Raw genomic sequence first — 12,499 nt, forward strand, 5'->3', positions numbered from 1 at the left:
GACACCAGTGTTTCTAAGATTAGACCACTAAGTTGATGGCGGTTCAACTTCGAGGAAGCAGGAAGAATAGCAGGTTAAGATTGTTGGGGGAGGATTTCAGGGATGGCTGAGTGGTGCCATCCAGAAGGTGTCCATCAAGAGATTTGGGTGCATGAGTTTGCACTCTAAGAGAGGTTTGGAATGAGATGCAGATTCAAGAGTCAGCAGCATATAGGTGATGTCCCAAAATCTGACTGTGATTGAGAGTGAAATGAGCAGTGAGCCAAAAGAAGGACAGAAGAACCTAGGAGGAGCCTGAGAAGTGGTCAGAGAGCAGGAGGAGGATGGAGAGCTGGGGGTCTCAGAAGTAGAGCATCTCTTCCTGTGTTTGTCTCCTCCTCAGTGTGACCTGGGGGAAAAGAAATAAGCAAAAATCATCCACTGGGCTAATCGTTAAATCTTTCCTATTGTTCAAGCAAAAAGTTTAGACTTTTTGAAGTCTAAACTTACAGAAGTTTCTAGACTTAGAGAAGTCTTCAACAGTTTGGAAATCACTAGTCCTGGACTAGGAGCCGCAAACCTGGGACGAAGCCCAGCTCTGCCAACACCTGCTGTGTGACTTGGCTAAAGTACTGCCCCTCTCTGGCCTGCATTTCCTCACTGTTGAAGCGAGAGAATTGGATGCCTAATACCTAAGGCCCTTCAGGGAAATGAGCTCTTAGTAATTTATGGGAAAACTGGAAGCAGAGTTTATGCTTCAGCATCTGGAAAATGACTCTGCTTTCCCCACGATGAAGATGTGTCCTTGCTGACACTGAATTTGGCTCGGGGAGAGTAGAGGTTTGTAAACATTCACTTTTCCTTAAACAGACATTCACGGATTAGTATGTAAGTCTTCCAAAGTGGTGAGTCCAACCAACATATAAAAGGGCAATAATGAAGCAAAAATTGAGCTTTTCCAATCTGGTGGTATCCCACCCTGAGCTGTGTGCCCCCACCAGGGATTTTGTGAGCCGAAGAATATTCTGAGATGGCCTCCCTCTGCTTCTGTCTGTGTGGTCACCTTAACCCTAATAAGTTCTTATATTCATGGCTACTTAAACAGGGAACTTAATTAAACCTTTGCGTAGGTGCGTGAAGTGTGTCGGGTGTGGGTGTGTGAGTGTGTGGGCTCTTCCTACCCACCGTAACCCATCTCAAAGAGTACAGCTTCCCTTTGATTCAAAGCTATGGGATTGCACATATGACTAACTAGTAAGTAACCCACATAGAATCATACTGAAAAGTGCATTGTAAGATTTTCCGTTGCAACCCTCAAGCCTTTATTCAGACCGGTTATCATTTTTAAGATATTTTTAAAATATTTTTGTTTTGAAATAATTATAGAGTCACATGCAGTTGGAAGAAATAGCACAGAGAAATCCTTTATATCCTTCACTCACCTTCTCCAAGTGATAACATCTTGCATAACTCTAGTATAATATCATAACCAAGAAATGAATACAAACCCTTACCTTATTCATATTTCATCAGTTTTATAAGAACTGATTTGTGTGTGTGTGTGTGTATGTGTGCATTTACGTCTATGCAGTTTTTTTTTTTTTTTTTTTTATGAAATTTATTGACAAATTGGTTTCCATACAACACCCAGTGCTCATCCCAAAAGGTGCCCTCCTCAATACCCATCACCCACCCTCTCCTCCCTCCCACCCCCCATCAACCCTCAGTTTGTTCTCAGTTTTTAAGTCTCTTATGCTTTGGCTCTCTCCCATTCTAACCTCTTTTTTTTTTTTTTCCTTCCCCTCCCCCATGGGTTCCTGTGAAGTTTCTCAGGATCCACATAAGAGTGAAACCATATGGTATCTGTCTTTCTCTGTATGGCTTATTTCACTTAGCATCACACTCTCCAGTTCCATCCACGTTGCTACGAAAGGCCATATTTCATTTTTTCTCATTTCCACGTAATATTCCATTGTGTATATAAACCACAATTTCTTTATCCATTCATCAGTTGATGGACATTTAGGCTCTTTCCATAATTTGGCTATTGTTGAGAGTGCTGCTATGAACATTGGGGTACACGTGGCCCTATGCATCAGTGCTCCTGTATCCCTTGGATAAATTCCTAGCAGTGCTATTGCTGGGTCATAGGGTAGGTCTATTTTTAATTTTCTGAGGAACCTCCACACTGCTTTCCAGAGCGGCTGCACCAATTTGCATTCCCACCAACAGTGCAAGAGGGTTCCCGTTTCTCCACATCCTCTCCAGCATCTATAGTCTCCGGATTTGTTCATTTTGGCCACTCTGACTGGCGTGAGGTGATACCTGAGTGTGGTTTTGATTTGTATTTCCCTGATAAGGAGCGACGCTGAACATCTTTTCATGTGCCTGTTGGCCATCCGGATGTCTTCTTTAGAGAAGTGTCTATTCATGTTTTCTGCCCATTTCTTCACTGGGTTATTTGTTTTTCGGGTGTGGAGTTTGGTGAGCTCTTTATAGATTTTGGATACTAGCCCTTTGTCCGATATGTCATTTGCGAATATCTTTTCCCATTCCGTTGGTTGCCTTTTAGTTTTGTTGGTTGTTTCCTTGGCTGTGCAGAAGCTTTTTATCTTCATAAGGTCCCAGTAATTCACTTTTGCTTTTAATTCCCTTGCCTTTGGGGATGTGTCGAGTAAGAGATTGCTACGGCTGAGGTCAGAGAGGTCTTTTCCTGCTTTCTCCTCTAGGGTTTTGATGGTTTCCTGTCTCACATTTAGGTCCTTTATCCATTTTGAGTTTATTTTTGTGAATGGTGTGAGAAAGTGGTCTAGTTTCAACCTTCTGCATGTTGCTGTCCAGTTCTCCCAGCACCATTTGTTAAAGAGGCTGTCTTTTTTCCATTGGATGTTCTTTCCTGCTTTGTCAAAGATGAGTTGGCCATATGTTTGTGGGTCTAGTTCTGGGGTTTCTATTCTATTCCATTGGTCTATGTGTCTGTTTTGGTGCCAATACCATGCTGTCTTGATGATGACAGCTTTGTAGTAGAGGCTAAAGTCTGGGATTGTGATGCCTCCTGCTTTGGTCTTCTTCTTCAAAATTACTTTGGCTATTCGGGGCCTTTTGTGGTTCCATATGAATTTTAGGATTGCTTGTTCTAGTTTCGAGAAGAATGCTGGTGCAATTTTGATTGGGATTGCATTGAATGTGTAGATAGCTTTGGGTAGTATTGACATTTTGACAATATTTATTTTTCCAATCCATGAGCAGGGAATGTCTTTCCATTTCTTTAAATCTTCTTCAATTTCCTTCATAAGCTTTCTATAATTTTCAGCATACAGATCCTTTACATCTTTGGTTAGATTTATTCCTAGGTATTTTATGCTTCTTGGTGCAATTGTGAATGGGATCAGTTTCTTTATTTGTCTTTCTGTTGCTTCATTGTTAGTGTATAAGAATGCAACTGATTTCTGTACATTGATTTTGTATCCTGCAACTTTGCTGAATTCCTGTATCAGTTCTAGCAGACTTTTGGTGGAGTCTATCGGATTTTCCATGTATAATATCATGTCATCTGCAAAAAGCGAAAGCTTGACTTCATCTTTGCCAATTTTGATGCCTTTGATTTCCTTTTGTTGTCTGATTGCTGATGCTAGAACTTCCAGCACTATGTTAAACAGCAGCGGTGAGAGTGGGCATCCTTGTCGTGTTCCTGATCTCAGGGAAAAAGCTCTCAGTTTTTCCCCGTTGAGGATGATGCTAGCTGTGGGCTTTTCATAAATGGCTTTTATGATCTTTAAGTATGTTCCTTCTATCCCGACTTTCTCAAGGGTTTTTATTAAGAAAGGGTGCTGGATTTTGTCGAAGGCCTTTTCTGCATCGATTGACAGGATCATATGGTTCTTCTCTTTTTTTTTGTTAATGTGATGTATCACGTTGATTGATTTGCGAATGTTGAACCAGCCCTGCATCCCAGGAATGAATCCCACTTGATCATGGTGAATAATTCTTTTTATATGCCGTTGAATTCGATTTGCTAGTACCTTATTGAGAATTTTTGCATCCATATTCATCAGGGATATTGGCCTGTAGTTCTCTTTTTTTACTGGGTCTCTGTCTGGTTTAGGAATCAAAGTAATACTGGCTTCATAGAATGAGTCTGGAAGTTTTCCTTCCCTTTCTATTTCTTGGAATAGCTTGAGAAGGATAGGTATTATCTCTGCTTTAAACGTCTGGTAGAACTCCCCTGGGAAGCCATCTGGTCCTGGACTCTTATTTGTTGGGAGATTTTTGATAACCGATTCAATTTCTTCACTGGTTATGGGTCTGTTCAAGCTTTCTATTTCCTCCTGATTGAGTTTTGGAAGAGTGTGGTTGTTCAGGAATTTGTCCATTTCTTCCAGGTTGTCCAGTTTGTTGGCATATAATTTTTCATAGTATTCCCTGATAATTGTTTGTATCTCTGAGGGATTGGTTGTAATAATTCCATTTTCATTCATGATTTTATCTATTTGGGTCATCTCCCTTTTCTTTTTGAGAAGCCTGGCTAGAGGTTTGTCAATTTTGTTTATTTTTTCAAAAAACCAACTCTTGGTTTCGTTGATCTGCTCTACAGTTTTTTTAGTTTCTATATTGTTTATTTCTGCCCTGATCTTTATTATTTCTCTTCTTCTGCTGGGCTTAGGCTGCCTTTGCTGTTCTGCTTCTAGTTCCTTTAGGTGTGCTGTTAGATTTTGTATTTGGGATTTTTCTTGTTTCTTGAGATAGGCCTGGATTGCAATGTATTTTCCTCTCAGGACTGCCTTTGCTGCGTCCCAAAGCGTTTGGATTGTTGTATTTTCAGTTTCATTTGTTTCCATATATTTTTTAATTTCTTCTCTAATTGCCTGGTTGACCCACTCATTCGTTAGTAGGGTGTTCTTTAACCTCCATGCTTTTGGAGGTTTTCCAGACTTTTTTCTGTGGTTGATTTCAAGCTTCATAGCATTGTGGTCTGAAAGTAAGCATGGTATAATTTCAATTCTTGTAAACTTATGAAGGGCTGTTTTGTGACCCAGTATATGATCTATCTTGGAGAATGTTCCATGTGCACTCGAGAAGAAAGTATATTCTGTTGCTTTGGGATGCAGAGTTCTAAATATATCTGTCAAGTCCATCTGATCCAATGTCTCGTTCAGGGCCCTTGTTTCTTTATTGACCGTGTGTCTAGATGATCTATCCATTTCTGTAAGTGGTGTGTTAAAGTCCCCTGCAATTACCACATTCTTATCAATAAGGTTGCTTATGTTTATGAGTAATTGTTTTATATATTTGGGGGCTCCGGTATTCGGTGCATAGACATTTATAATTGTTAGCTCTTCCTGATGGATAGACCCTGTAACTATTATATAATGTCCTTCTTCATCTCTTGTTACAGCCTTTAATTTAAAGTCTAGTTTGTCTGATATAAGTATGGCTACTCCAGCTTTCTTTTGGCTTCCAGTCGCATGATAAATAGTTCTCCATCCCCTCACTCTCAATCTAAAGGTGTCCTCAGGTCTAAAATGAGTCTCTTGTAGACAGCAAATAGATGGGTCTTGTTTTTTTATCCATTCTGATACCCTATGTCTTTTGGTTGGCGCATTTAATCCATTTACATTCAGTGTTATTATAGAAAGATACGGGTTTAGAGTCATTGTGATGTCTGTATGTTTTATGCTTGTAGTGATGTCTCTGGGACTTTGTCTCACAGGGTCCCCCTTAGGATCTCTTGTAGGGCTGGTTTAGTGGTGACAAATTCCTTCAGTTTTTGTTTGTTTGGGAAGACCTTTATCTCTCCTTCTATTCTAAATGACAGACTTGCTGGATAAAGGATTCTCGGCTGCATATTTTTTCTGTCTAGCACCCTGAAAATCTCGTGCCAATTCTTTCTGGCCTGCCAAGTTTCAAAAGAGAGATCAGTCACGAGTCTTATAGGTCTCCCTTTATATGTGAGGGCACGTTTACCCCTTGCTGCTTTCAGAATTTTCTCTTTATCCTTGTATTTTGCCAGTTTCACTATGATATGTCGTGCAGAAGATCGATTCAAGTTACGTCTGAAGGGAGTTCTCTGTGCCTCTTGGATTTCAATGCCTTTTTCCTTCCCCAGTTCAGGGAAGTTCTCAGCTATTATTTCTTCAAGTACCCCTTCAGCACCTTTCCCTCTCTCTTCCTCCTCTGGGATACCAATTATGCGTATATTATTTCTTTTTAGTGTATCACTTAATTCTCTAATTTTCCCCTCATACTCCTGGATTTTTTTATCTCTCTTTTTCTCAGCTTCCTCTTTTTCCATAACTTTATCTTCTAGTTCACCTATTCTCTCCTCTGCCTCTTCAAGCCGAGCTGTGGTGGTTTCCATTTTGTTATGCATTTCGTTTAAAGCGTTTTTCAGCTCCTCGTGACTGTTCCTTAGTCCCTTGATCTCTGTAGCAAGAGATTCTCTGCTGTCCTGTATACTGTTTTCAAGCCCAGCGATTAATTTTATGACTATTATTCTAAATTCACTTTCTGTTATATTATTTAAATCCTTTTTGATCAGCTCATTAGCTGTTGTTATTTCCTGGAGATTCTTCTGAGGGGAGTTCTTCCGCTTGGTCATTTTGGATAGTCCCTGGAGTGGTGCGGACCTGCAGGGCACTTCCCCTGTGCTGTAGTGTATAACTGGAGTTGGTGGGCGGGGCCGCAGTCAGACCTGATGTCTGTCCCCAGCCCACCGCTGGGGCCACGGTCAGACTGGTGTGTGCCTTCTCTTCCCCTCTCCTAGGGGCGGGATTCACTGTGGGGTGGTGTGGCTCGTCTGGGCTACTTGCACCGTGCCAGGCTTGTGATGCTGGGGATCTGGCGTATTAGCTGGGGTGGGTAGGCAAGGTGCTCGGGGGCAGGAGGGGCAGGCTTAGATCGCTTCTCCTTAGGTGATCCACTTCAGGAGGGGCCCTGTGGCAGCGGGAGGGAGTCAGATCCGCTGCCGGAGGTTTGGCTCTGCCGAAGTGCAGAGTTGGGTGTTTGCGCGGAGCGAGCAAGTTCCCCGGCAGGAACAGGTTCTCTTTGGGATTTCGGCTGGGGGATGGGCGGGGGAGATGGCGCTGGCGAGCGCCTTTGTTCCCCACCAAACTGAGCTCTGTTGTCAGGGGGCTCAGCAGCTCTCCCTCCCTTTGTCCTCCAGCCTTCCCGCTTTCTGAGCAGAGCTGTTAACTTATGACCTCCCAGACGCTAAGTCGCGCTTGTTGTGGGAACACAGTCCGTCAGGCCCCTCCGCTTTTGCAAGCCAGACTCGGTGGCTGTGCTTGGCCGGCGAGCCGCCCCTCCGCCCCGGCTCCCTCCCGCCAGTCCGTGGAGCGCGCACCGCCTCGCCGCCCTTCCTACCCTCTTCCGTGGGCCTCTCGTCTGCGTTTGGCTCCGGCGACTCCGTTCTGCTAATCCTCTGGCGGTTTTCTGGGTTATTTAGGCAGATGTAGATGGAATCTAAGTGATCAGCAGGACGTGCGGTGAGCCCAGCGTCCTCCTAAGCCGCCATCTTGCCGCCGACCAAGCACGTCTATGCAGTTTTAACACATGTAAATTTATGTGACTACTGCCACAATACAGAATAGTTTCATTACAAGGACAACTCGTGCCATGCTTTTGGACCTGCCTTCCACCTACCAACCTAACCCCTGGAAATCACTAGCTTGTTCTCTATCTCTATAATTGTGTCATTTGTAATATAAATATATTGCAATATATGTAATAAAAATATATAAATGTAATCACAGAGGACATAACCTCTTGAGATTGGATTTTTTTCATTCAAGTTATTTCCCTCAAGAATACATCCAAATTGTGTGCATTCAAGTGTTTGTTCTATTTCAGTGCTGGGTAGCATTCCACGGTATTTACCAGTTTGTTTAACCATTCACTCATTGAGGGATATTTGGGTTGTTCCAGTTTTTTGCTAGTATGAATGAAGTTCTACAAACATTCTCCTACAGGATCTTGTGTGAACACAAGTCTTCCATTTCTCTGGGATAAATGTCCAGGGATGCAATTGCTGGGTCAGGGGGTGGTTGCATGTTTGTTTGTTTGTTTTAAAGAAACTATCCACCTGTTTTCTGTAGTGGCTGTAGCATCTTGCCCTCTTACCAGCAGTGTTACCTGTGGCCAACTTCCCCACATCCTCCCCATTGATTGGGCGCTGCCACTGTCTTTAATTGTATCTGTTCTGAGAGGCCTGTAGTAACATCTCATTGTGGTTTTAGGTAACAATTCTCTGATGGCGAATGACGTTGAACACCTTTTCATGTGCTTTTTTGTCATCTGTACATCCTCTGCAGTGAAATGAGAGTTCATGTTTGTTTGTTTTCTGTCGTTATTTTTTATTGTTGAGTTTTGAGAGATCTTCATGTATTCTTTGTACAAGTCCTTTGTCTAATAAAGATTTCCTTCCATTCTGTAGTTCATGTTTTCATTCCCTTCAAAGCTATCTCTCACAGCAAAAGGTTTTAATTTTGGTGAAGTCCAGTTTTTCAGTTTTCCCTTTTATGTATGATGTCCTTAGTGTCAAATCTATGAACTCCCTGCCTAGCCCCAGGTCTCCAAGATGTTCTCCTATGATTTTTTTTCGAAAAGTTGTAGAGTTTTACATTTTACATTTCAGTCTGTGATCCATCTGAGTCAGTATTTGTATAAAGTGTGAAATTTACATTGAGCCTCTGCTCTTTGATCAGCATGTTGTGATTTTCAGGACACAGATCTTGCATGGGTTTGTTAGACTTATGCCTAAGTAGTTCTTTTCCTTTGGAATAATTCTAAATGGTCTTTTTTTTTTTTTTAATTAATGAGCATTCTCTCAGAGACCTCCTCCCACACACAAAACAATAAAAGCCCATAACCAAACAAAGAAATGAAGGGTTGAAAACAGACCTCAAGGCAATCAAATTGTAGTTGATGCTTTGTTTGATAATCTACCTTCCTGTGTGAAGGAGCTGTCTTCTAATGAGGCTGGCCACCCACTGGAACCATGCTTCACCCAGGAGCCCTCGTTCTTGGGGTCTTTGATTCAGTATCTGACTCAAATCACCTTCAGCTCATTTTTCACTTCTCTGAGGTTCAATTCCCTCTTGTAAACGAAAATAACAATGCTTTCTTTAGAAATAATGCCGAGAAGATGCAATTAAATGAAATGAAAGAATATATGTGAAAGTATCTGGCACACAGATCACATAATGATCAAGAAATATTTCCTCTCTTTTCTTTCCTTCCTCTCTCCCTTTTTATTTACTTCTCTTTTCTTTCTCGTGCCTTCCATTCTCTTTCCTTCCATTCCTGCTTTATGCCCCCTTGCCAATTCCCTATGGTGGGTGTAAGCCTTGGTTCTGGTAGGGTTGACTAGGTAGGGTTGACTAGATGAATAGGAGGCTGACCCCTGTACCCAGCTAGGCCCCCATAATTCCTCCTCCCTTTCCACCATACATGATTCTGCTGGATGACAGAACAGTGAGGATTAGTAAATTAAGAAGTCTGTTTCTTCTATTTAAATTCATAATGCTAAGCAATTCCATGGGTTTTCATGTCTGATGATGAGCCACCTTTCTGCGTTTTCATGAAAGGCAGGTGGTCTGTGGTGGTTAATTAGCATGTGTGTGTGTGGAGGGGGTGGGTGGGCACCTGGAAGTGCCTTTAACAGGCAACTAAAGCCTCTCAGGCCTTGTTTGCTTTGGGTGTGGCCTTAGCAAAATGCAGAGTAGTGGGGAAGCGAGTTCATAGTTTGATGTAGAGATTGTCTTGAACTTCTTGGACTGAGGCCAGAGTGATAGACTCAGGTTAGAGTAGATCAATGGAAGTAGTCATTCTCCAGGTAGAATCCACCCTGGAGGAGGGCCAGCTTGATATAGAGACCCCAAAGAAATGGGGCAAGGGAAAAGGAACATCTCCTTTAGAAATTCAAATAAAGATGATTATCTGTCCCCCTCCATTTGACAAGTGTTCAGCCAGTTAATTTGGAACAAGCCCTCTCTTCCCATCCTGGGTCGTAACAATGGCCCAAATAGATTATTCAGCAGCCCTTGAAATTGCAGGCTGGGGGCATCCAATGCAGCAACCTAATTGTTGTCAGACAGCTAATGATTCCAACTGGTTAGAAGCCTAGAGAGATTATGTCATCCTCTGCCCTTCATCCGCAGATGTGAGACCAAAATGGAAACCCAGGTTGTAGGAGTTCTCATGCAAGGAAGAAGCTTTTTGTTGAAAATCATTTTCTGTTGTTGCATTAGAAGTAAAAATGCCTCTTTGGAATCGTAGTGGCTTAGGAAGCAGAGTGCTGCTAGAGATGTGACTTCAAACAGCTCTTGGTCTTGGCTAATGCAGTTTTAATTTTTCTTCAAGGGCTACTTGTTCCAGTGATAATTTCTGTCCTGCACTTCTGCCCTTCGGATTCTTTTGATAAAAGTCATGAGGGTGATGGTATTTAGAGCAGGGAGTAAGTTGGCCTCTGCCAGATTCCTGCCTAACAGATATCTGAGGTGCCCACCCAGAGCTTGTCACACTTGGCTGCTTCTGAGAGCTTCTGTGATGAGCCCTGAGCACAGTAAACTCACCCATGCCAATCTCTTCCTCTTCTTTCTCTAGCAAGGATTGAAAATAGTTCACCATGCAGAGAAGACACTGTCCAGCTTCTGTAAGTGGCAGAAGAGCATCAATCCCAAGAGTGACCTTAACCCTGCCCATCATGACGTGGCCGTCCTCCTCACCAGGTACCCCAGGGACTACAGGAAGCCAGGGGCTGCGAAGCAGGGGGGCTGGCAGGTGAAAGAGTTGTCCCCTATTCAAACCCATGAGAGTCTCCTACTCTTTGCCACTTTTGATCATTTTTAAAGGCAGCGTCTATGATCTAGACAACTCCTGACGTCCATACCAGTGAGGGGGCAATTATTAAATGTGTGTGACAAAACTCTCCGTGTTAATAAACTGTTGGCAAAAATCTGTTGGCAAAATGCAGGCCTTTTTCATATCCCAATGATGATTTCATCTTTAAAATTGGCTTTTTCATGCAGCTCTATAAGCTCAGGAAGATTGTTTACAGATCCTTGTTAAAGACTCCTATAACTTTTAAGCCTGGGCTTTCCAATGCTTTATTTTCTTCTTAAAATTTTTACTCCAGTTTAGAAACATACAACCTTCTCTACAGAAATCAGTCCTCCTTGTAACCCATCCCTGACTGATGGTGAGGACAGAATATGGGCGGCCGGCCCTTCCCTGAATACACAGAGCAGTTTGCTTACACTTTTCTCCCTTTATTCTCATGAAGATACTATTTTGTTCTGATGACAGACGGACCCTGTGGTGCTAATAAAAACCATCAACCTTCCAAGACTCATAGCTGTGAAAGGCTAATGAACTTTTCTGATCAACCCAGGCTCTTGGAGGCTATGTTTGTTCACTGATTCAATAAATACTTATTGAACACCTGCCAAGCATCAGACATTATTTTATTTTATCTTATTTTATTTTATCTTATTTTATTTTAATTTTGAGAGAGAGGGAGAGAGAGAGAGAGAGAGAGAGAGAGAGAGAGAGAGAGAAAGGAGGGACAGAGAGAAAGGGAAAGAGAATCTGAAGCAGGCTGCATACCATCAGCACAGAGCCCGACACGGGGCTCAAACCCATGAACCATGAGATCATAACCTCAGCTGAAATTAAGAGCCAGACACTTAACCAACAACTGAGCCACCCAGGCACCCCCAGACATTATTTTAAATGAAGTCTTTCATTAACGGGGGAGTTAAATTCTCATGGGGAACTCCTGTGCAGATTCAGAGACATCAGGAAATCCAGGGATGTGTAAATAGAAGAGTCTGCTCGGCCTGGTTTGTCAGCCACAGAGAACTCATGCACTGGAAGGCCCTGTGTGTGTGTGTGTGTGTGTGTGTGTGTGCACGCGTGTGTTCTCCCCAGGGAGGGCAGGCTGCCCCTGAACATTTTGGTCCCTTTGGTATCCCGATGCATGGGGTGCCCGCAAAGAATGATAACCAACTTTCACTCCGACCATCAGAGTCATTCTTTTGAATGAAAGTATCAAACTTCAGTTGAATGCAGTTTTCAAAAGAAGTTTGTGGAATAAACCTATTACATTAGATTCATATTAGGGTCTGTGACATCGGTAGCTCTGCTGGGAGGTAGGTTAGTGTGGGTGTGGAACGTAAGCACTGGGGCCCTGGCCGGGGTGGGGGGCAGGGGGTGGGGGAGCAACACACAGGCAGGGAACACTGAGGACCTGGGCAAGAAGCCAGGGGAAGACTTCAGCCAGGCAGGACCTAGCTGTAGGGAAGAACCCTGGATTCAGGACCACTGTTAGAAACTGTGTCAGCTTCCTCTCTTTCCTTGCCCTGAAAGCAGATATCATTTCTTCTCTCATTCACATGAGGAAATGAGTGAATTAATGACAGCTGGCATTTGTGGAGTGTCTGATGTAGCACTGTGCTACATCTATTAGAACAATCATTATTCCATTTAATCTACACAACAAGTCTGGTAGTTGAACTACCAT

At 42.8% G+C, this 12,499-nt stretch overlaps 1 protein-coding gene across 1 annotated transcript in view; it reads left to right on the forward strand.

Moving 5' to 3' along the window:
- The window catches only part of ADAMTS12 (ADAM metallopeptidase with thrombospondin type 1 motif 12), a 348,871-nt gene that overhangs the window by 212,098 nt on the left and 124,274 nt on the right, over positions 1 to 12,499 (forward strand). The window contains exon 6 of the mRNA XM_047864323.1: positions 10,582 to 10,706. Coding sequence (XP_047720279.1) covers positions 10,582 to 10,706 — 125 coding nt within the window. The remainder of the gene's footprint in view (positions 1 to 10,581; positions 10,707 to 12,499) is intronic.

This window comes from Prionailurus viverrinus, chromosome A1, assembly GCF_022837055.1.
Source record: "Prionailurus viverrinus isolate Anna chromosome A1, UM_Priviv_1.0, whole genome shotgun sequence".
NCBI classification, from domain to species: Eukaryota; Metazoa; Chordata; class Mammalia; order Carnivora; family Felidae; genus Prionailurus; species Prionailurus viverrinus.